At 38.4% G+C, this 25,214-nt stretch overlaps 1 protein-coding gene across 3 annotated transcripts in view; it reads left to right on the plus strand.

Annotated features, from left to right (window-relative positions):
* The window catches only part of USP6NL (USP6 N-terminal like), a 122,983-nt gene that overhangs the window by 67,509 nt on the left and 30,260 nt on the right, over positions 1 to 25,214 (plus strand). For all 3 annotated transcript variants that reach the window (XM_059847517.1, XM_059847515.1, XM_059847516.1), the window contains 6 exons: positions 4,388 to 4,427; positions 9,145 to 9,225; positions 17,716 to 17,823; positions 19,706 to 19,815; positions 22,040 to 22,088; positions 23,740 to 23,860. In XM_059847517.1, the coding sequence (XP_059703500.1) occupies positions 4,388 to 4,427; positions 9,145 to 9,225; positions 17,716 to 17,823; positions 19,706 to 19,815; positions 22,040 to 22,088; positions 23,740 to 23,860 (509 nt within the window). The remainder of the gene's footprint in view (positions 1 to 4,387; positions 4,428 to 9,144; positions 9,226 to 17,715; positions 17,824 to 19,705; positions 19,816 to 22,039; positions 22,089 to 23,739; positions 23,861 to 25,214) is intronic.

Here is a 25,214-nt window from a genome sequence, read left to right on the forward strand (position 1 = left end):
ACTGCTTTGCAGGCTTTGTGAAGATTAAACCTTTTTAGTGTCTGTGTTACACAGGGTTCAGTAATATAGAGATATTGAATGTAATTGACTTTTTAATTAGAGGACTTGTGTGTATCACAGTTATTCCCACAAATATTTCATGATAACAAGCCCCAAAGTTCTTCACAGTGCCCTGGTCAGTTCTGAAACAGAAATTGAGAAATAAAAATACAACATACCAAAAGATTTTGAGCATTACAGTTGTTCAGGCAATTAAGCTTCGTAGTATTTTTGGTCTTATTGTGGTCATTTTTTGCCACTTTTTTTTTTTCCCCAATGAAAATTTTGTTGTTAGACCTTGTCCAACATGTAACTGTGAAGTAATGAATTGATCCTCTGGAATTTGGAGTTCTGGTGTGACTGGTGTACCAAGGTTGATTATTGCACTAAATATCTTCCTCAACTGAATCTGCAAAGGACAAAGGAGGCTTTACATTTCTTAAACTTAAGCCAAACCTACCAGAAACAGGAAAATGCTGTGATTTGAGTCAGCAGGGAACATACTTGGGATTCAAATACAAATGCAGGAGATGAATAAATCTGTTGAGTGTGTAATATAAGAAAGTCTTTCCTTGTGTTTGTATTGAACGAATACATCAAAGTGCTCTTTAAAGATTACTGATTTAAGCAGCAGCAGTGGGTAGGGGACTGTAAGCTTGTTAAGTCTTAGACTTTTCAATTTATTTCAACTGCCACTGTTGCTCTAGGAGACTAATTACAACACATGCTGTAATGGTCAAAACCATATTAATGTCTGCATATTTAATGTTCTGAAATGACAGATGATTATGCATTTGACATCATTTTTTTTAGAGTTTTCTTGAAGCATTCATGAAAACCTGTGTTAGCCAGTGTGGTGGACTTAAAGATGTAAGATCCATTCACCTCTTACAACATAATAAAAAAAGGCACTTTCAGTCAGGTCTAATAAATGAAGTCTTGTCTTTTACCTTAGACCTCAGCAAAGGTGGAAGTAGTCCAGACTGAAAGATGGGAGGATGGCTTTAGGCTGGTGCTGCAGATCACCACCAGTGAGGACCATGGGTACAGATCCTGAGCTCCAGTCACACCTTGGAATCCAGTATTTACTTTCTTCCAGTGAGACATCTTTGAGGAACCTCATAGTAGGGTGACTGTCAGGCACCTCCCTGTAAGTTGGAATTTGATCTTGCAGTGGTTTGTAGCTCCCAGACTTGGAGAGGAGATCTTCAGCCCTTTCTCTTAGTGCTGTGACTGCAGAGCTGCTTGGCTCAGAGCCCTGAGCTGCTGTTGGGATCCCACCTGGCTGCACTTGGGAGCTCTTCGTGGCAAGGCACAGACCAGGTGTAGTGATTGTTAATTCCTGGCTCATTCTACAGCTGATTTTACCTATTCAGATTTTCTTTAGTAGGCACAGCAGAGTGTAAAGATCTCATTTCTGCTAAGTGAGACCTTATTTTCATGACTTCAGTTTAAAGGATCCCTGTGACTTGTCTCTTGGATATCCTGGATTGTATGGTTCCAAGCCAATTATGTTAATCAGTTCTGTTCTCTCTGGATCCCTTAAATGAATATTACTTCAACTATTAAAGGAAAACAGTCATCCTAGGGCAGGATATTGCTATATTATGTTAATACTGTTCACTATTTCCCTTTATTATTTGGCGAAGTATGCTGATAACAACCATGGAGAAATGCAAGTTTAAACAGACTGGGAATGGTTGGAGAGGATTCCTTTTTAAAAGAAATAATGAAGGTGTAACAATATTAGATTGGCTTGGCTGGGGAAGGAAGGAAAAGATGCATCATTATAAAGAAGAAATAGAAGGTACAATGAAATAACAGATTCGTAGACATTAATTGATTTTGTGTCTGATTCTACTTAATAAAAGAAAATCTCTAAGGTTTCTGCATAGCAAACACACTAAATGGAAATATATTTATTTAAAGTACTACCTTTAGGGGCTTTGCACTGAAAAGCCTGCACTGCTTTTCCTTCAGTCCTTGCAGGTAGATTTTAATGTTTATATATGTGAGGATAGGGGCATAGTTGATGCCATTTTTGTTAATGGAGAGGGAGATCTCCAGGAACTCCTGCACGTCCAGAGAGTTCCTGAGCAGCCCCTGGCAATTCATTTGGCTTCTGTGCTGTTTGCCAGGTGCTCAGCAGCATTTTGGGGAATAAAAACAGGGGGCTGCCTTAATGTGTTGCTGTGGAATGTCAGTGTAGCAGCTCAAGAAAATAATGAATGATCTGGGCATAAATGTGATGTTGGATTAATTTGGTATCTGCTTCCCAGGACATGAGGGCAGCCTTTTCCTACTCAGGACGTTCAGCCATGCCTTTTCTTTGTACACTGATGATAACTCGCAAAATTAGCAGAGAGCCATTCCTTAATAAATCACTAGAACTCATTCTCCCTTTGTGAAAAATAAGATTTGATTAATCTTTCATGTGCTCAGCTTCCATGCCAGTGTGAGGAGAAGCTGTCAAGTGGTACCAGTTCAGCAGAGGAGCTGCTGTGGCCGCTGTGAGTCCGCGGGGATGCGGAGCTGGCAGATCCTTGCCTTGCAGGCAGCACTGCAGGAAAAAGGGTTTGTTGTGTGCCCAGCCAGCTGCTGGTGTGACCTCGTAGGGCTGGAAGAATGAGGCTGCTGTGGGAGGCTGGTGGAGGGTAGGCAGAGCCTGCAACTGTCACTGAAGAATTGGAGATTTTAAGTGATGTGAGAAGGCCTAGCAGTCTTTGTGCATCAAACCAAACAACAACCACCCCAAGCGGATTGTGTTATATTGAATTTTTTCTTCCCCTTTGCTTTTGCTTTCCACTTCAGATAAGCTTTCTAGAATTTCTAGGTGATACTTGGCATACAAAGGGCCTGCTTTCAGCTGATTTAGTTATATGAGAGCATGCACAATACTATAATTTTGTTAACATTTACAAGTAACACTGACGAGAGGCTGTTTCTAGTGTGTTAGATGTGTATCAAGAGTTTTTTTGATTATGTTGTTATTCAGCAAGAAAACTTGCAGATATTTGTTAAGTGCTTCTAAATGAACAAATTATGCTTTTTGCAGTGCTCCTCAAAAGCAAGTCTTGGTTTTAAAATTAGTTTCTGAGCTGTGGACTGGAAAATTTGACTTGTGTGTGGTGTGTGTATTGACTTGTGTGTGTTGTTAGACTTGTCTGTGAAGGTGTTGATGGGAGCAAGTTTTTCCATTAGATGAAGTGTTTCAAATGTATTTCTTCATTCTGTATTTCTTTATTCAAATATAACTTCTGAATCTGAAGCAGCATCTTATAAATGCAATGAGATTGAATACAATTCAAATGTTTTGCATCAGAGTGTTCTTACACTGACTGCAGCCTTCACTGCTGTAGCCTTCATCAAGGTCACTCTTGCACAGAGTGGGATACAGGTCTAAAATACTGGTGGTTAATAGCTTCTCTGTAGAAAGCTATAATGATGTAGATATGAAGTTTTTTTTCATAATATCAAGACTCAGTAGGAACTTTTAAAAGTATTTCACGTGTTTCCTGTGTTTTAGTCCCTTTTAAACATGGTTTTGTTGGGTGTGTTATTTATCTGACCTCAAGAGTAGAAGGGAGTTGCTTGTTACAATTGAGCTGCTGTGTTTTCAGAAGCTGCAGGGGAAGGCAGGCTCTCTTGGCTTCGAGATGGTCCAGTTAGTTTTGAGAGGAAAAGCACAAATTTCTTTGCTATGAAAAACAGAAGTCAGAGGCCTCAGAATGAAATGAAAGGAATGAAAAGTCTGAAGATTTATCAGGTCAAAGGTTGCTCTTCAAGCTTTCAAATTCCTAAGCTGCCTTTTTAGGCATAGGGTAAGAAGTGAGACGACTTTAATTTTTAGTATTACTTAGGTACCTAGTAACAAAACTAATTTCTTTTTCTGCTACTTTCTGCTTGTTACTTAGAGTGAGATTTGTAGTTTTGAGAACCTGTGAGTTAACTCCTAAGTCAAGCAAAGTCTCAGTGCCTTTCCTTGAGCACAGTAGTGAAGGAGGAAGCTTTTTTTTTGTTGGTAAATCAGCTAACAGTAGTATGGTCAAAGAAAAAACAAGAATCATTTGGATTTCAGTTCAGTAGGACAGCACAGAGTGCTTTTACAGAAGAAAAATGTTTTCTTGAACTATGCAATGTTTTTTTAAAGTTATGCAGCTACTTTGATTTAAAATCCTCATTCTGTACTTAAAATATTAGTTCTTTATAGTTCAGAATTCTTGTTCAAATTCTTGTTCACTTGTTACTACAAATTGCTGGTGTAAGTGCTGACTTGTAAGAGCCTATAGAGAAATGATTTTGTGCCAAGAACAGCCAAGACTAATATAAACTTTGTCTTTGTTTTCAGTCCAGAGGAGCTTCCTGTCCATGATGCGGTGATAGAAAAGGTAAGTCTGCTGTCCTCCAGGTTTTACTAGTAAGTAAACATTTACAGATTTACAGCTTTTAAAAATATAAATCATTGTGAAATGAGTTGATGAAGCATTTTAGTGATGATCATTTCCAGAGAAGCACGTTCTAAGTCCTCTAAGAGCTGTGTCCTTGAGGCCACATTAACTCACCCACAGGTCCCTGGGGGCCCACTTGTTTTTACATTTGCTCCTGTCAATGAGGGTGAATATTCCTCTCCCTTTCTGTGGCCTGGTGAAGGAAATGGAGCTACTTAAGTGCTCCCACCCAGCTCTGCCCTGAAAGAGTGAAAGCTGTGGTCCTGTGCCTGGAGCTGCCATCAGCTGTGCAGGGGGATGGATGATGTGAGTGAGGTGGTGGCACTGACACCCAGGTGTGGGCTGCTGTCCTGAGGAGCATGGGCTGCTTTGCTCCTTTGGGAAATGGTGACAAATATCCTGCTGCCCACGAGGGTGTAATGCTGAGTTGCTGAGCTGGGTGTATTTCAGGTCCTGTTTCCAGCTGCTGCAGGTCCTAGTCCAAAAATCCTTCTGCTGCTGAAGGGTTCTGGAGAAGTAGTTGGACAGCTGATGTGTTGGGAATGTGAAAAAATAATGGGGAACTGAATTTCTGCTTATCTGGGCCTAGTTACTGTTGGTATTTCCCTTTGGTCAGTCGGGTCTGTTGTTACCTCCAAGACCAAACCAAATCAGAAAACTCTGTCAAAGTATTTAAAATTGTAAGTTTAAGTTATCCCTCTTGGCTGCACAAATCAGTAGAATACATGGAAAAAGGATGGAATGACTTATTTCAAGGCTGCTCAGCTCTTTGAGTGTTAAGAGCATCAGTGCTTCTGAAAATTAATTATTTTGTGCTTCAATTATATACTGAAGCTAGTAAGAGATGCTTACTGTGACAGAGTAGAACTTGTCTCTTTTGTTTTGCCTTGGTTCATGTGTGGTTTTGCATACACAGCCTGAAATAGTTGCCTTTTCCTGCCATGTTTCATTACATTTAATAACACAGTGAATGTATGTATAATTTCATTTCCATCAGAAGGACACAGCAGGGAGGGTAAGTCTCTGAGCAGAAATATTAGGCAGCTTGCAACTACTTTGGTAGATGTGTTTTGAATTCTGATTCACTGTGGCTTTGTAGTTAGCCTTAAATTATTTGAGGGAAATAGTGTCTTGGTTCTCTGTCCCAAATTCTGTTTATGCTGTCTCCAAGTGTCAGCATAGAAACTGTACTTATGGAATCAGTGTTAAATTGCAAGTGTGTTTTAATAATCATCCAGTGATGCTCCTGCATTAGACTTCTGGTTACACTCCTGATGGTATCCTGACCTCTGCTGGTCTGAGCTTTATCTGGCTCCTGTCAGAATCTGCAATTTTCAAGATACCATCCGTAAGGATTACTGTGTTATGTTAATGTAGGCTAAGATTAAAACCTTTCTGCACAATATCTTTTGAAGTCACTGGGTAGAACTGTTTATGCTTTCCTCTTGCCTTGTGAATTTTAAAAAATATTCCTAACTCAAGTTTTCATATCATTTGGAACTTATGTAAAGGTTGATATCCTTGTGATTTTGGAATCTGTTCTTCAGATACCAAACACCTCTTAGGCTCGGACTTCTGTGTGTGTATTTGTGTGTGTGTATTTTTGGTCATAATACCTTTACTCTGCATTAGCAGTAATAATTACTCATTTTGGTGCTTCATTACTTTGCTGCACATTTGATGCCTTAAATACATCAAATCATTGTCCTACATTATGAACTACTTAACCTTGACATGAATAATCCAGCACATCTCAGATAAGACAAGGGGAGGAAAGGTTTTCTGGAGGAGGAAAGGAGCCAGAGAACTGACCTTCAGGAAATCTGGAGCCTGGGTCTGACTCTGATTTGGAAGTTTGTGAAATGTTTAGCAAGTAATTTTCAGTTAGGTTTTGTCATTGGTTTACTTGATTATAAATTCTCTGGGGAGCAGTTCAGCAAGTTCTGGTTTTGTGGGAGGTTTCTGCTGAAGCATTGCTTTAAGCCTCAGCCCCTGGCACTCGTGCTCTCCAGGAAGGTGGAGTGCTGCACACGAGAGGGATGCTTAGCAATTTAATGATTTTTGTGCTTTCACCAGTGCATTGTTTACTGACATGAGACTAGGAAACCAGCTCTGCTTCAATTAGGGATTCTGTTACTCCCAATGGCAAAAATGCTTCAAAGTGTAAAATGTACTCAGAAGACAGATAAATGGATTTTTTTTTTCTTTTTTTTGGTGACAGCTACAAGGAACTTGTCTGAAAGAGCAGTAGCAGCATCCCTCTGCTCTGCAATGAGCTGCCTCAGATCTGTCTGTGTTTTCAGTGTTGTACCTGTTAGACATAAAAGTGAACATAATTCAGACAGGAAAAGAAATAGCTAAAAGTTTTCAAGAACTGAACACAAAAATAATTGCTATTTTGACTACAGTAGCATCACTTGAGAATGGGTAAATTGACACAAAGACATAAAAGCTTGAACAAACATACAATTGAAGTGAGCTTCTGGCTCCAAAGACCAGAAATCTTGAAAGCAGATCAAACATACCAACAAAAAGACTGTGGAAGCAGATAGGGTTTTATTTTTCTTACCAATTACATGAACAACCTGTTGAGACCAGAGACCTTTCCTGACTTCCTGTTATTCCTGCAGGAATAAAAACTATGCCTAAGGAACAGCTGCTTTAAGAGATGTTGAAAATGCTGATTCCTTAAAGGGGTTGCAAGTGTGAAGGAGAATCAGAAATAGTGTTGTGACATCTTGGAAACAATAGTTTTTCTAGCCTTCCCCTCTAAAATGTCTTAAGAAATATCTTTTTTAAAATATATAAAAGGCTTTTATTTGAGATATTGAATTTGAGATATTGCCCAGTACAGCCAGAACCTGAACAGGAATGTGGGCAGTTGATTGCAAGATGAGTACTTAGGTAAGGTTGAAAGAGTAGGGGCAATTCTTTTCCCCATTACAGTTTTATACTTGTGTCAGGCTTACAGAATTTGAATTTAAACAAAAAATAACTTGAAAACCCAAACCAACTTATTTCCAGGACATTTTGTGGCCCTATCATGCATAGTTGGGGTGGACCCAAACTTCATCAAGTTATACTTCTGCTAATGCAAGGCTTTGGGCTCCTGGATTAAAGAAGTTCAGGAAGATAAAGAAGCCCACTTTATTGCATTGATAGCCAAGAAAGAGTACACAAATTCTGATGGGTAAAAGCTAGAGGTAAAATTAGGATTCTGTTGGGACAATAAGTAGTAATTTTCTTTTATATTCCCCTCAACATTTTGGATGCAATTGACTTTATAAATACTTAATGAAAGTATTTATAACTTTTCAGTATCCTGCAGAGCTTTAAAATTAAACTTTTACATTGTTACCAGATTGAATCACTAACCATGTGAATATCCTTCCTGTCTTTATTAATCCCTGAATTTGAAGTTGGAGGTAGAGGGGCTCTCCTTTACAATAAAACTAAATACTTTTTTATATTCAACTCTGAAGAGAAAGCAGTAGCCACACACATTCATTTTTTTGCTTTGACCTTTCCAGTCTGGTTCTTCTGCTCCAAAGCTTTATGAGAGAGTTGAAACAGTCTCATTAAAAACATGTAACAACACACAGCTAACTATTAACTTTGTATTATAATCAGAGATACTTTGCAAAATGTAAAACTGAGCTAAAAAGAAGTGCTTTAAGTCTTATCTGTGGGGCTAACAAAATACAGATTTTTCCTTGTGTGGTGCCAAAGTGCCTTGAAATTCAGTGGGCTAAGATGGCTGATTCCAGTGCTTGTTTGGTTCCCAAATTTGAGAAGTTGATGGCAACTCTAGCAATATTTTTATAGACAGAAGGGCACTCTCTAAGGTAGTAGGGCTGTACTTGCTAGACTACTTAATGTAACTATTTATTTTGAGAAAATGGGGTTTGTTTTGATTTGTATTCTCAGTCTATCACCTTTTTACTGAAATATTCTTGTCAGTAATAAAATTTAAGCTAATAGATCTTCAGACGAAATCCTTGCTGTTAGGTTACAGGGTAATTCAGGTGAAAATGTGCCTGAATTCTTCAGGAGGAGAAGTATGGCAAGGACTTCTAGCTTTTAATGTCTAAAAATTAAAGTTTATTCCCACTTCTGCTCCTGCAGTGTCACTTTTACATGCATTTGTTTTTGTTCATTTTTAACTGTGTGCCTTTTAAGAAGGGATTGTTTGTGTGATCATTTGCAAGCAGAAGCTAATGATGTTTAGGGCAAGTCTGGGGAAAGAAGATCATTTCAGAGACAACTAACTTTTAACTGGCTTGCAGCAGAAATTATTTGCCTGAAAATTGAGTATAAAAACAAATTGAAGTTTTGTTGTTTTGCGTTTTTTGTTTTTTGGTTTTTTTTTTTTTTGGTAACTTGCCAAATATGTAAAAAAGAAACTTCTAGAAATCTTGTACTTAACCCCTTCTTATAAAATACAGTTCATCCATAGTGCTGAAAATGAGAGTTTCTGCTTGGTTTTTGGTTGGCTGGTTTTTTGGATGTTTTAAATGAACTCTTTGCTGTTCTCAGATGACTGAATAAAAAATTCGTAATGCTCTGTTAAACTTTTTCTTGTACTTTTTTAAAAAAACATAGACAACTTTAAATGCATTTTTTGTGGAGCTACTAAAATATTCTAATTCCTTTTCAGCAAAAGAACCTTGAAATTGAAAGAACTACAAAATGGCTTAAGATGCTGAAAAGCTGGGAAAAATACAAGAATAGTGAAAAGGTAAAATTCTGCATGCTTTTGTCATTGGCTGTCATTTTGGAAAGAATGTATACCCTGAAATTAGATTGCCTTTGTTTGATACCTGAAAAAAACCCCAATCCCCACACTGAAAGAATAAGCTTTTTTGTTCTTCCAAAATGCAATAATACCTAATAACCCAATAGTAATTACCCAACAAAATTGGTGATCAAATGCAGGGAATTGTGTTCATGTGTGCAGAATAATCTGTGGAGAGAGTGGGTCATGTCAGGTGTGCCATTAGGTGCTAAATTCATTTTACTTGATTTAAAAGCTAGGTGAGGACTTCCATGTGAGCAGTTTATTTGCTGGAATTGTAGTCTTGGTCATCTTAAAATTATGGAAGAATTTTAGCTGGAAAAAAATTTGCTGGGGAGGCTGTACTCCCAACATTGGCTTCAGGGGAGGGGAGAGGTTTCATAGCAGGTCTTGTGGCTGTTTGGTGGATAATGCACAGAATCCCAAACTCAGATTCCTTCTACTCTTCAACACAGCTTAGGACCTTAACACAAGACAGCTGTCTTTGCATTTTCTGTTGGGGCTTCTGTTGGTATAGCTCAGAATCTAGAAAGTCCATTTCCTTAAATTATTATGTGAATGCATGAAGAATAATTACTTGTTCCCAAAGTTTTTCTTATAATCCTACTTTTTGTCCTGCCATTTTCTCTGGGAGGAGAAATTAGAGGTCTTAACTGTTGTGACTTTGTTTCTTTGTCTTGTAGGAGTAAGGATATTTTAAGATCAAATATGTTCCCAAGTCAAAGGGACAATAAAAACCCTTCCATAACAGCTGCTTTGTTTGCAAAGAGAATGTTAAATATGACCTTTCAGGTAACCCAATAACCACGTGTCATCTAAGCAGCAGTGGTTGTGCTCTTCAGCCATTGGTGACATCAGTCCACGAGACACCGACTTAAATAAATAATCCTCTCTTCACCAGGCATGCTGAAGGACTGGCAGATCAGCTGAGCAGAAAGAGTTTCAGTTCATGTAACAAATTATAGGCTGAACTATAAATAGGGGCCAGAATAATTCAATATGTTCATAAAGGGATGAACTTCGCTTGAGGCTAGGAAAAAATTTCACTCATTGTGGAACTCTAGTGAAGCACATGAGGTTTAAAAAACAAGGGTGTTTTCTTTATGCTCTCTCACATCTTATGTGCTAAGTGAACCAGAAGATACACAATAAAGAATCAGCTGACTCCTTCTCCTGAGCATCCAGTGGAAAGCCAGACATTATTTGTCACTGCTCTTTATGGAAAGCCTGGCCATATTCTCAGAGCTGTGCAAAACTCACAATTAAAGGCAATTTTTATCTGGAAGTGTGTTGGAAGAATTCACCAGCTTTCCAAGCTTACATTCTTGAAGCACAGAAGGAGTAGTTGCAGGAACAGTTTCTGAGTCTTGTTTTCTGCCTTCACTTGACTGGATAAAGTGGTTAATGTTAGAGGAACAAATTGCTGAAGAAAATGAACAGCGTGTGTGTTATAAGACTCACATCACCTGACACTGCCATGGTTTCTGTGCAGTCAGGCTGCTCCTGAAATGAGTATTCTTTAGAAACAGCACTGAAGGGAACATTGCAGCAACAACAATAGTAACAATGTTATAGGATTATAGATTATAATTGTACTGATGGCTTGCTTTTGGAAAATGGCACATTGAGACATGATTGTGCTCTTAAGTAGGTAAGAAGGGAGAAAGTGATGGTCCCAGGTATGCAGCAGGTATGTACAAAATACAGGACTTTGGACAGCCTGTATGTGATGCGCCTTCATAATAAGAGACTTTGCCTTGAAGGAATCTGTTCATACTGTACACATACTGTAAATGAATCCATATATTTGATCCCATTATCCCAAACTGTCATCTGCTTAATTGCAAACTACAGTTTTCATTCAGTACTCTTGCAGAACTGCCTATAGGCTGCTTCTGAACTTTTTCTCTTCCTGTCAACTTCCCAAAGAAAATTAATGAGAAAACATTAACACAGTGATGAGTGTGTGTGTGCATTTGAGATGCTTCACTTTACATCTTCTCCTGGTCTTGACTGCTGAAGAATATATAGACAGATATATATATATGTGTGTGTATATATATATATTCAAGAAAGAATTAAATGAAAGAACTACATCCAGTGGATGGATAGGTAGAAACAGATGAGGCATCTGGAAACTTCACACTCTTTTCCCATTAGAACTCTTGTGCTAAACCTTGTAAAAAAGATGGGATGGGGAATAAAGATGAGGAATGTATGCCCATGAGGAACTGGAAAAAGATGGATGAATTGTCATATTGAGACCAGAAATGGCCAGGCTCTACCATATTTGGGTAACAGTTTAGAGGTAGTGAAGTATGATGTAGTAAAGTGAGCTCATGTACAGCTCCATAACAGTGTAGAATCACAGAGTCATGGAATGGCCTGGGATGGAAGGGACCTTATTGATCATCAAGTTCCAGCCCCCTGCCATGGGCAGGGCCACCTTCCACTAGACCACCTTCCTCAGAGCCCCATCCAAATTGTCCTTGGACACTTTCTGGGATGGGGCAGCCACAGCTTCTCTGGGAACCTGTGCCATGGTCTCACCACCCTCACAGGGAAGAATTTCTTCCTTACCTAGGAGGTTTTCTTGTTGCCTGTATGTCCTTGGCCAGATGTGATCTCACCAGGGCTTCAGCTCTCCAACTGATCCCTGGCTGCTTGGACAATCTCTCTGTATTCCTCCAAACTGCCTGTCCTTGCTTCTTCCCCATAGGCTTCCTTTTTCTGTTTGAGATTGTCCAGGCACTCCTGTTCATTCATAAAGGCCTCCTGGTGCTTTTGTCTGACTTGCTCTTTGTGTATAAAACTCCTTGATTCCTGTGTGGTTATTTAGGCATCTCTTTCAGTGGAGTTTTCATGGCTCTTACAGATACCACTCTGAAGTATGAAACTGCCCTTGTGTCTTTGCTTTATTGATATTTGTCAAAATAAAGCTTTCATCTCCCCATCAGTCATTTCTTATGCAGGAAGTGTCACAGAGCAGCAAAGTTTGTGTTTCAGCATGGTCCTTCTCTATTTGTGCTTTTATTTCCTATTTGTATTCTACTGCTTAGTAGTTCAGGGTACAATCAGCCACCCACAGATAGTAAATCCTTCCTGGCTTAGTATGATCATAACTTTCAGGAAAGATTAAATAAAACTGTTATATGTTGTATTCCCATTTGAGTATTTCCACCAAAGTATTTCTGTCTTTCCCTGTCTGCCTTCATCTATCTGTGATTGAAGTTGCCTAAATTGAAGGGGAAAGGAAGAAGAGAAACAATCAGGGTAGCTGCCATTTCCAGCTGTTCTGGCATTCACACACAGTGTAATAATCAAGTCTCCAGTTCGTTTGGAGTCTGAACACAGAGCCTTAATGAAGAACCCTCTTTGAATTCCTGAGATTTTTGAATGAGATGGAGCAACTCTTCTGTTTGCACTTTTTCTTCCTGTTTTGCAACCCACAGAAGCTGAAGAACCTCTAAAGGCAGCAGCCTTTATAAATATATTTTCTTTTCATTATAAATATACTTTCTTCTGAGACTTCAGATTTTAATTCTTATGTTTCTCATCACAGATTCTTTTTGAGGTGGCAGAGTCCCTTTGCTACTTGTGCAGCTCTGCCTGACAGCTGAGAGAGTTTTATTTTCAAGAAAACCAACTTTATATCTTGCAGGAGCATTGAGGCCACTTGCCACTCTTCAGGCCAGTGCTGTGTGACAGTGGCCTCATTTCTCTTTCCAGAAACCAGTTGGGTTCATGAGCTGGAGAGATGGGGGCCAGGCAAGGAAGGGGAGGTTGTTTATTTTTCAGGTGTTTTTGCATGTTGGATATGATGGCCTTCATTGAGATGATAGCTAGTTTTTTTTTCTTGCTTTATAAGGGTTTTAGTTCATTCTGTATATTCAGTGTATTTATAGTCCAATTTGTTTTTGCATGAGAAGCTCCTTTGAATTCCCACGTGATGGGGACTGATATAGTGTCAGTTTCTCCTACCTACTTCAGGGTCAACAATCTTATTAGTAATTGCAGGAGTTTGACTGCTGTGCTTGTCTGAATATCAGCTTAGATGTGCTACAGAATTTAAACCTGTGTTTTTATCTATCCTATGTTTATATAATTATAAGTATCCAGCATCACTTTCTTTTTTCTATGTCCTGTGCTGACAGGAACATCCCACATCCCATAACCCCATTATTTGAATGATGAATGTTTTTATAAATTTGTCTTTTTATCTGAACTCTGAGTTTATGTATTTGCTTTGGTTTGAGTGACTATCTTAAGAAAGCCTAAATCTGCACAGATTATTTAAAATTACTCAGTATTTCATCTTTCCAGAAGCAGAAGAAAAAAGTAACTTCCTGAATTTTCTACTTTCTGTTTGAATTATTAATTCAGAGAGGGCAGGAAAGTAGATGAGTGTTCTGCAAGTATATAGATACAAACAGCATTTCTCAGCAGATGTTTTACCTGGTATTACATAAGGACATAAAAGACAGCAGAGGGCACTAGCATGGTGCTTATGGTGAAGGCATTCAGCTAGCTAATAATCACTGTGCTCATTTATATTTTCTTTAACTGTTTGGTGACTGAATGATTATCAGAAATGAATTTTGCAGTGAAATGTGTGTGAGTTCCCCTCTCACTCCCCAAGATGCAGCGCAGCTGTGTCATTTTCACAAAACTGCAGCATTGCACAGGGTCACAGAAAGGTTGGACTTGGAAGGGGCCTCTCGAGGTCACCTGGTCCAGCACCTGCTTGAGCAGGGCCACCTCCAGCTGCCCAGGACCATGTCCTGATGGCTTTTGAGATTTCCAAGGTTGGAGACACCACAACCTGACTGGGTGACCTGTGCCACTGCTCTGTCACCCTCACAGAGAAAAAATGTTTCCTGATGTTCAGAGGGAATCTCCAGTGTTTCAGTTTGTTCCCATTGCCTCTGGCTGTGTGACTGGGCACCACTGAACAGAGCCTGGCTCTGTCCTTTTTGCACTCTCCTTTCAGGGTGGTGCAGAAGACAAATTGATAAGATCCCCCTGAGTCTTTGCTCCTGGCTAAACAGTCCCAGCCCTCTCACCTCTCCTCATGGCAAAGGTGGTAAAGTCTCATCATCTCTGTACCCTCTGCAATGTGTCCATGTCTGTCCTGTGGTGAGAACTGGTATTGTATTTACAGGATCCCTCATGGCAGGAAGGAATGATGACTCTGACTCCATGTTCTCAGAAGGCTAATTTATTATTTTATGGTACTATATTATATTAAAGAATGCTATACTAAACTATACTAAAGAATACAGAAAGGATACTTACACAATGCTAAAAAGATAATAATGAAAATTCTGGACTCTCTCCAGAGTCCCGACACAGCTTGGCCCTGATTGGCCAAAGAGTGAAAACAACTCCCAGCAGAATCCAATGAAACAATCACCTGTGGGTAAACAATCTCCAAACACATTCCACATGTGAGCTCAACACAGGAGATGCAAATGACATAAGAATTTGTTTTCCTTTTTCTCTGAGGCTTCTCAACTTCCCAGGAGAAAATCCTGGGTGAAGAGATTTTTCAGAAAATATGATTGTGACAAACTGGACTCACTGTGCTGAGCAGAGGGAAAGAATCCCCTCTTGTCATCTTTGCCTCAAGGGCACTGCCCCATCTCCTGCTGAACTTGGTGTCCACCAGGACCCCCAGGTCCTTTTCTTCTGAGCTGTTTTCTGGCTGGTGACCCCTGGAATGTTCTGGTGCCTGGGGTTGTTCCTTCCCAGGTGCAGGACTTTGCACCTCTCCTTGTTGAACTCTGTGAGGTTCCTGGCAGCCCATTTCTCCAGCTTGTTAACATCCCTCTGGATGGCAGGACAACCCTCTTGGTGTATCAGCCACTCCTCTCAGTTTTCCATTGGATATGAAATTTTTCACACTTGTTTCCATGTTCTTGTTTGTGCAGTGGAGCCCATGCCAGACTGAGTGACATTTCTCTCCTCTGTATCAGGTAGTGAAAGTCTTTGGTCTTGTGTTCTGCTGAGTCTGTAGGCAGGACCTGGTAATGACTTGGGATGACTGAGAGCTTTTTCTCTGCCTCAATAAAAGAATAGGTGGAACAGCAGAGTCAGTTGAACACAGATCTAAAATGGTTTGCAAGAAGCTGTGAATGTTATTTGGGTTTATTCTGCCAGGTAGAGCAACGATTCAAAACTTAGCTACTGAAAATGTTTGCTTTTTTTTTTGTTGTTGTTGTTGTTTTTTTGGCATAGCTGTAGTTGGCTGATGAAACTGTTCACCTCTCTGTCCTTTCTGCTCTTTATAAAGTTGTTTGCAACTCACTTCTCAAACTTTTCTGTGAAAAGTGCTTCCACAGTTCTCTCTCTCAGCTTTAAGGGCTCTTCTAGCCTTTGGCTGTTTCAATCTAGGCAGTGCAGAAGATGGGAAAATTGTAAATGCCATGGACTCCTCTGAAACTGGAGATTCTTCTTCAGTTTAATTTTCCAAAAAGACCCTCAACAACTCCACAATTTGGATGGATGGTTTGAGTTGTTTTAATTCTGTTTGAATAGGAAGCTATTACTATAAAAGCTTATTTCTGGCCTTTTATATCTACCTGACCTTCTCCCAAAATACTAATTTATACAACAACAGTAGTCTTGAGAATTTATTTTTCAACCAGTTGTCTTCATTAATAACCTTTTGTTCTTGGAGACATTTGAAAATGAGTTACAAAATTATAATTAGCTGACAAAAATGTTTGTTGTGAAGGTATTCTGTTGCTGCATATGGGTTTGAGGAATAAAACGACCTGTCACTGAGGACATAGATCACTGCATGTTTTTTCCATAGTTTTCTTCCAAATTTCCAGAAAAGATATTGCAAATTTGGCTCATTCTGCTTTCCAGTAGACAGGCTAATATTTTGCTAGGACGACTCCTCTGCAGTTGGGGGTGTTTGGCTTTCAAAAGATGGAATTTTCTTCTCTCCCACAAGCAGGTACCTTGTGTCTGGTTTGACACACACTGAAATGCTGTGTGACCTGAGCTCAGGGTATCCATCTGTAGAGAAGACTGCTTTGGAGCTCTGTATGTTGTTCTTCATCTTTACAGAAAAAACTCTACTGGCACAGCTGTGCTCACACTGCAAGTGTTGCTGCTTTAGCATTCTTTGTATTAATGCAGCAAAGTTTTCTTTATGAAGCACAACATTTTTTTTGTGGACAGCCTCCAGGATGGCTGTTGTATCTTATACAAGTTTATGGTTTTTATTTGAAAAAGGAACAAGGGAAGAAACTCATAACCTTACTTGTGCAAGAGTTAGAGATTCTGCAATCCAGACACAAATCCTTGCTGGCATTAAAGACACGTTTAAAGAGCTGATAGATTCCAAATGGCAGGAGGGTTGGAAATACACTGCAACGAGGGGTTCATTAATTTCCCAAAACTGGAGATGTGAAATATGTGAAAAGAAGAACAGTCCTGTCTTTGAGGAGGACATGGCTTTTAAAATATTTCTTACTGCAAAAATAACTTTTATAAAAATGTTTAAAGAAGTGGTAGCTTTGTCAACTGAAATTTTTAAGGTCTAACTTCCATTGTGGGATAAACATGAATAAAAAATTGGGGAGTGGTTGTGTGTGGTTTGTTCTCTTTTAAACCTAATTGTCTCCCTGTGTAATCATTAAAATACTGCTAAAAACATAATTTCAGACAGGTTCATTTTCTGTGTCACAGTTGTCTTTTTAATTTTCCTTGTCTTAAATATGACTTCAAAAGATGATAACACCTTTTTGTGTTCTTTTGTTGGTTTTTTTTTGCAAATGTTTTTATATGCATGTAGGAGATTGATTGTTAGTTTAGAAATAGAATGTGAGATCTGTTAGCTTTAGAAATGGCACATTCTGGTTTTTTGTGATCTCACACTTTGTTTCCTTGCACACATACATTTGAACATACTGTCACGGTTTTAGAAGAATTCAAAAATCAGTTCTGCTTTTGGGTTTCTACTGATAATTTTTAAAGCTTTGTGATTTTGTTGCTTGCTTTTTGCTATTTATATTTATAGACTGTAATTACAGTGAGCTATTTGTGGCTTATCCTGAAATAGTGTTGCTAAGAATCTGATTTTTGGGATCTAAATTGCAAAATTAGCTGAGCAGAGGTGATACAATTTGGATAGACCTTCCTACATGCTAAAGTCCTGACTTGAAAACATCACCTGGGATGGTTTGGCCCATGTGTCTATTTTGTCCCTATGCCTCTGGATTCTGGCAAGAGGTCCCAAATGGCACTGCTGGACACATTGTTCAAAATACACTGGAACACTTTGTCCCCAGCAGGTCATCCCTTTCTTGGGGTGCTTGGTGTAATTCCATTTTTCTCTTTAGCATGTTGTGCATCACTATTCATTTTACTCAGAGCATTGTAAATTGGGCTGCATTTTTACCTTCTTTTCTTTTTTTGCAGTTTCATAGGAGAATTTATAAAGGGATCCCACTGCAGTTGAGAGGGCAAGTCTGGTCCTTGTTGCTTGATGTTCCGAAGATGAAAGAAGAAATGAAAGACTTTTATAATGTGAGTTTGTAGAATTTCAACTTAATATTAATTTTAAAATACCATGTACTAAAGCTACAGTCTTTATTAAGCCTTTGCTGTTATGGAATGTTAAAAAAATAAATTAGAAATTACATTGCACTCTATTGCTTGTTTTAGCTAGGAAAAAGCTGAGCTGAGAATGAGTCTGAGTAGATGAGGGTTCTTATGAAAGAAGATGGGTGTTGGTGTTGAAGTTATCTAAATTTTGGTGTCCATTACCTTCCTCCTATTTCTTGTACTTTAGTCTAACAGGCTGCTTTTTCTGACTATTATATTTTAAATTCCTCAATAAGACTAGTGGGAGATCCAAAGGAGGTATAACAGGTTATGTTGAATAATGTAGTTGTGAGAAAGAATGCCAAGTAAAATTAGATGCATGTAAAAATAGGTGAAATAATCTTCAGGAATTACTAATGTCATCTAGTGCTCAATGCAGAACAAAGAAATGTTTGTACTTCAGATACAGAAGTAGAGTTTCTTCCATCATTATCTGATTTATTTGTGATATACTCATCTTGCTGCTCTCTATTTTCCTATTTCCTGAAGTGATACTAACACTGCTCACTGCAAGTGTCACTTACAAACTGCACACCTTAAAGTCAGAAGGATAATAAACGTTTATTGTAGGTCAAATAGCTTCTTTCAGTTCTCTTTGCAGGGGAAATTTCAGTTCTTAACCTTCTGTCCTTCCTGTTTCTCAAACTTTTGGTACCTTTCTGTTCTTTCACATGTGAGAGATTGCAAGGTCTTAGGGTGCTTCTTTTTCTATATTCCATCATATCATAGGTGTTTAAAACTAGAAATTTTCACTTTGCTGCTTTTCTGTCTGTCTGGGGGACAAATCATTCTGGGTTTTCAGTTTAAATTGTACTGAAAGGAGCACATAGCTGAGATTGTGGTTAGTGTTGTGTTGGTTCAATGACTTACAAGTAATTCCTCATGTGCCTTAAGATTTGGTTGTGTTCAACAGACTTGATGCACGTTATTGTTCCCTGTTTGACCCCTTTGTTATTATCGTTTTTTACTTTACTCTTGTGTTCTTGCAACCAGAGTCCATAGAGTTTTGCCTTTTGATTGTCTGTGGTATTCTCTTATAGTCAGAAGTAATGTTTGAAAAATACCATGTTGAATCCAAGGTCTTGCAAATTCAACTTTTACTGACAGAAGTGAGAGTAAATGAATGAGAGTCAAGAGAAAATTATTCTAAGTGCAAAAAATAAGGTGTCAGTCTAAACCTGTGCAGGTTTCATAAGTATTCAATTACAAAAATGGATTTAATTATAAAACACTAAAGCAAGTGCTAAAGTAGACATATTCTACAGCCAAATTAGATTAGAACAGAAAGAGGAAATTACTAGAGAAATGTCCATTATCTATATTTAGATAATAACTGGCAGCTATGTAGCTATTACTTCTGCTAGAGAAAAGACAGGAGAAGTATGAAAACCACACTAAATCATTTGCTTAAAGTCTAGTCTAGAGCATTTGCATCTCAGGTTCCTGTTCCTGAGTAGCAAAATTAATTTTCTTTCTCTAGTGCTGTACCTGCCTCAGAAATGACAATAAGAAATTTAAAATGCTGAAGCAATCTTTAATATGGGTCGTGAATGATGTGTCAAAAAATATGTGTATTACAGGATTGTTCTTTCTATATCTTTACCCTGTGGCTGTTTCTGACACATAGAATTTGTACATGTACATGCTTATTTTGGAAGTTAAAACTGTTAAGCTTGTAAGTTGCTATCCTGTATTGTTTTAAATCCCATGATGGCAATTAATTCAACATAGCTGTACAGTCGAGAAGATTTCTGCTTTTTTAGAGTTCACAATTTCAAACTTCTGTTCTTTACTGTGATCCCAGAAATTGAAGTGTCAAGCACGAGGGTCTTCACCAGATATTCGACAAATTGACCTCGATGTGAACCGCACGTACAGAGACAACATCATGTTCCGGGACAGATACGGTGTGAAGTGAGTAGACTTCATCTCCCCAGAGGTTTTAGCCTTCCTTTGGATTTTGTATTCTTCCTTTATCTAATTCAGAACCAAATAAAGCAGACTTTTTGTAAGTGAGCATTTAATTGTTTACAACTGTAGGCCATAGTGCTTTTGGATTTCTTCAAAATGTTTTGTTTCGTTGTATTTTTTTGCTGCCACTAGAGGAGGAATATTAGGCAGCTGTCATCTTTAAAAATGCTTGATAGTGAAAAAAGCGGGGATGCAAACATCAGTATTGTTGCTTGCTTGCAGCATCAGCACCCTGCTGAGAAGAAGAGGGTATTTTTCCCCTTCTGTCTCTGTATTAGTTGAGTTTTTAATCTCCTTTTCTTGCCAAGGCAGATTTTATGGTAGTCTGCTGTTCTCAAAAAGTGGTACTCAGAGCTGTGGGCTTTAATGTGATAATAAAAGAAACATTTTCTTACATTATTATTCTAGATATTTTGTGGAAAAATCCTGAATCAGGGGAATTTCTTTGAAGGCTGTAAGGAAGGGGCACAGAGCAGTAATTCTCAGGCTGAGATGGTTCCACACAGCCAGTGCAGTTCAGATCCATTTGTGCAGGGCTGGCAGTGCCTGTGCTCCTCGGGCCTCTCTGTGTTCTGTGCACACATTTTAGATGTCAACAGGAGCTCGTTGCCTCTTCAGTTTGGGGTTAACACAGGCAGAGCCAGCTCCAGTCCCTGTGGCTGGTGTAACCATGCCCTCAGAGTCCACGGGAAAGCCTTTGGCTGCCTAAAGCAATTTCACACTTGGAACAGATCTCAGAATTACTGTACATATATTATGCATTTCCAGCAATGCCTCGATGAAAAATTCAGAAATCATTTCACATAGCAATGAAATAAAGTCCCCTGGGCGAGTCAATTGCTTGTTTGACTTTTAAGAAAACTGCATATCTTTGAAGGTTCATTCTTTTACAGGTCTTCAGTGCTACCATTTAGTGTAAATAATGCTGAAGTCACTGTTATTCTGTGTAGGGAACTGTGAACGAGACTGAGCTCCTATGCTCAGTTTCATGTGGTCAGCTGAGGTTACAGGAAGTTCCAGTGTTCACTGATAGTTTGTCATTGTAAAATGAGGCTCCAGCTTGAAGTCTAGTACCTTGTTACACTTTTCTTTGGTTACTGGAGAATGGCTAAACTTCAGTTCTGCAAGAGGGTGAACCAAAATGCCACAATGAAGATGTTTTGATAAAATTCTCCAAGTATAAATCCTTTTTCCAAATGAAAATAAGCACCTTCTGGCTTATGCTTTCTTTTATTTAGCCTGCTAGTATGTCTTTCCATTCATTGATTAGTAACAGGGAGAGATTTTTCACTGGACAGAAAAAGGACAATATGCAAAGCTCTGCTGTTAAATTTTAGCAGTTTTACTTGTAGATGAAAGTAGGTATTCAGGTATCCAGATTCTCTCCTGAACAGGTGACAAAAAGTAGCTGTGAGTTTAAAGTTGATTATGAGAGCTCTCCACTGTTACTTTCATACACGACTTGGAAAGAGCAGAGTGATGCTGGCTGGATTGGTGGTGTTTGGGGCTTTTTCTCTGCCTACCTTCACAAGTTAGACTGTTTTGCAGAGAGCAAAGGGCCTCTACAAAGCTTTCTGTAATTCTAGCTCTGAAGTACCCAGAGATCAACAGAGGGTTGAGCACAGGATGCTGAGCCAGAGTTAATATTGTTTTTCTTCAGTTTGACAGTAGCAGTCACTAGAGCAGACTTTAATTTCAGTGCCAAGATTAAGACACCTTTGTGGCTGCTTTGTGTATTTCACATCTTCACTTCTACATCTCTGTTTGGAATCAGTAACAGCTGTTAGTGTTCTGCAAGCACAGAAAACAAGTTTGGGGAGTTTAAATTTTGGCATTCAGAATAAATCAGTGTTTGAAATGTCACCCATGCAATGTTTCACTTTACCTGTCTGTAAAAGTGATGATGTATCATTACTCTCTTCTAATGTATATTGATACTTTTTGAAACATTTCAACGTGTAAAACATCATAAAGGTGCTAATTACAAAATAGGCTTGAAATCAGAAGCTCTTATTGTTGTCAAACCTGGTTTATCCTGTTCTTTAGTGCTAGACAAGTTAAATTGGGAAAACATGTTTCCAAAATGCAGTTTCACTGCTTCTATGTTTTTCTGTTTTTATAAAAGATAATACTATAGTTTTTTCATTTTCTGCTCTTATTTCTCCAGGCAACAATCTTTGTTCCATATTTTAGCTGCATATTCCATATATAATACGGTAAGCTGTGCTCCTTCACACTTAAATCTGCTTTCTCTGAATGTGCTCTCAGATAATAACTTGCATCTCTTTCTCCCTAAAAAAACCAACAAACATTTCAGAGACCTTTAGAAGTACATAGAAAAAAATTATTTGTTGACATATTTTGAGCTGAAGTTAAAATAAAGCATCTGAATTATGAGTTTTATTGGACAGACTGAACTGTGCTTACAATTTGTAATAAGAATACTGAATTTGTGTTGTGCTGGAGTGTTATGTGACTGATATTTCCCCCATTATATTATCTGCCTCCCTTTCATTTGAATGATGGAGAGGAAAATACTGCAGAAAGATGCATGTTGAAGTCCACAGGTGTATTTCATAACCTGAAAGGTTAAAAAAAATTGGAATTAGTTTAAAAGGTTGCATCTTTACATAAGTGCTTGGTCTTGGCTGCAGTCCTGAACGGGATTTATTGGAGTGGGGTTCCCAGACTGTATCATAAGGGTTAGAAGCTTATATGTTTGGTAATGTCTTTTGGCTGTGTGCTAAAAATAGAAAAAGAAATGCCTTCATGTCCACATTTAACTGTGGTTTAACTGTCCCTCATTCCTTGGGCCCATTTTGAACATTTCTGTACATCTTCCATTTTATATCCATTAGCAACTCCCCAGAAGTCAATATGTTAACTTTAGAAGAGGAAAGAGAAATTAAAGCATGTACTTGAATGAAATACTGGTTGGTTTGGATTTTTTCAAAGTTCTAGGAAATGTAACCTTTCTGTCTGACCTTTTCTACCTCATATAAAATACTGGACTGGTATTTTCAAGTTGCATAAATAATTATATTTAAAATCAATCATCAAAGTGTAATGATGAGAATATTATAGTGAAATTTTTATTTTGCACTTTTTGTTGTATTTTTTAAGTTATTTTGCACTTCTTGTTGTATTTTTCCTCTTAATGTGTAGCAATTCTTATGCTTTGTTTTTATCTCTAGAATAAAGTTGTGCTAAGAACTTGTAAACCTGAAAAAACTTACTCTACAATTAAGTAATTGTCTTTACAAATGCTTTATTGATGGGGTTATCTTTGCAGCTGAATGATAGTGACAGCTGGTTCCTGCCATAAAATCCAAAATTAATAGCAGTGGAAGCACTCAAGTTCAGTTTTGGAACAATAACTTTTTTCTTTGGGTTTATTACAGCTGCTTGCTATTGAGCTGCTAAACTTGAGCAAGTTTATAGTTACAGGTCACTGTTGAAAATTCCTGTGTTTATCAGATGATTACCTGACTGTAAACAAGAACAAAGCCAGATACTCTCACCCTCCATAAAATTCCCCAAATTACAATTAAATGACAAATGCATCCGTTGGATAAAAAGATGATACAGTAACTTGAAAATATTAGTACTGGCCAAGGATTTTGTTCATCAGTAGTGAGTTCTAATGAGCAATCAATACTTCCAGGTTATTTTTCAGTTGGAGGGTTGTACATCATTCCTTCTATCTATCAATATTTTGAATGCTTAAATATGAAGTGTGCTTGGTGGGAAGCTTTGCCATCAGGACTGGCATCATCTTTCCTCCACTAACTCAAAGAAAAGCTAAAAGCTCATGCCTATGAGGCTTTTGTTTCCAGCATTTTAATATTTCCACTGTATGATTTCCAGGAAGTTGGATACTGTCAGGGAATGAGCCAGATCACAGCTTTGCTCCTGATGTTCATGAATGAAGAAGATGCCTTCTGGGCCTTGGTGAAACTTCTCTCTGGTCCAAAGCACGCTATGCATGGTATGGAGTTTCCTGTCAGGGTATTTAGGTTTCAACCTGTCCTATTTAAGCTGTAAATTATTTGAAAATGAAACTCTTCTGTTCTGATTGGTCAAAAATGAAACATAATGAGAGCTTTATACTTGGGGGGAAGTATTGGATGTTACTGGAGCTCTCGTCCATAAGAGAGAGTGATGGTTTTTATATGTGATATCTTTCAAATAGTTCTTAATGAAAATCAGATGGTTTCCTCTTCTTTTATTCTCTCAGGGAATGTAACCAATTGAAAACTGGTTATGTAGACATCTATATAGTAATAAAATAGTAGTGGAAGCCTAATACAGAATGTGTAAAGTAATATTGCAGCTGTGCTATCGTTTGGCAGGACAGGAATCTACAGTAAAAAATGGACTTGTGTCTAGGCATGAACTTCAGGCTTCTCAGTTTTATCTCTACCTCACACAGAATTTCCTGCTCTCATGGTATTGTTGCTCTTGTGTTATTGGTGGTTCTCTCTTTCCATGCCAGATTTAGTATGATCTATGCATATTCCATGGCTGTTGGTATGGAACAAGTCCAGGAATTCCAAAACATTTGTGATGTTACAGTTGAGGTGATTTAGAAAAGCTGTGTTTCTTGGAAGCCTGCAAAAGTAAATGTCATCCAGAACTTGGGCTTTTTAGCAAATTTCCAACAAGCTCTAGCTGCTTTTACCTGCTGAAGAATTTCTCATTCTGTGATATCTTCCTTCCCATGCTTTTCATTGTTCCTGGATGTTCTCCACCCCCAAGACAAAGGGATAGTTTGTTATTTTGCTGTTTACAGTTCTTTAGAGCTATCCTGTCAGGGGGAGGAAATAAAGTGTGATCTGATGTCAATGTCATAAATGAAATTTTGAGTTCATCAAATGTCAAAAGATTTTCTCGGAGCTTTACACAATGATAACACAGACTAACAGCATCTTACAAAAAAACCCCAAAAAAAACTATAGAGTTCATAGTAATCCAAACCAAACCTGTGTAACTGCAGCCATGCAGACTATTGAGCTCCTCAAAGCTCACAGAAAATTCTTACTTTGGGGGAAGTAAGTCAAAATCAGGTCCTTATTTACCAAATCATGTGCATGATAAACTAGAGGATAAACACAGGCAGATGAGTTGCTTGAGATGTTGCAGACCTCCCTCCTTCCCTCCTTTTATTCCTGTCACACACCTGTCAAGTGATGGGAGAGAAAGGAGGGAGCTTTGGGTAGCCCAAGGCTTGATGAGCTTCTCCACAGGGCATATGAACCATTGTGTCACAGCTTTATTATACACACTGAGACTGTTTTGGAGTGCCTGTTAGACAAGTTTGCATTTATAGAGGTTGATAAAAC

The sequence above is a fragment of the Haemorhous mexicanus genome, chromosome 5, assembly GCF_027477595.1.
Source record: "Haemorhous mexicanus isolate bHaeMex1 chromosome 5, bHaeMex1.pri, whole genome shotgun sequence".
Lineage (NCBI taxonomy): Eukaryota > Metazoa > Chordata > Aves > Passeriformes > Fringillidae > Haemorhous > Haemorhous mexicanus.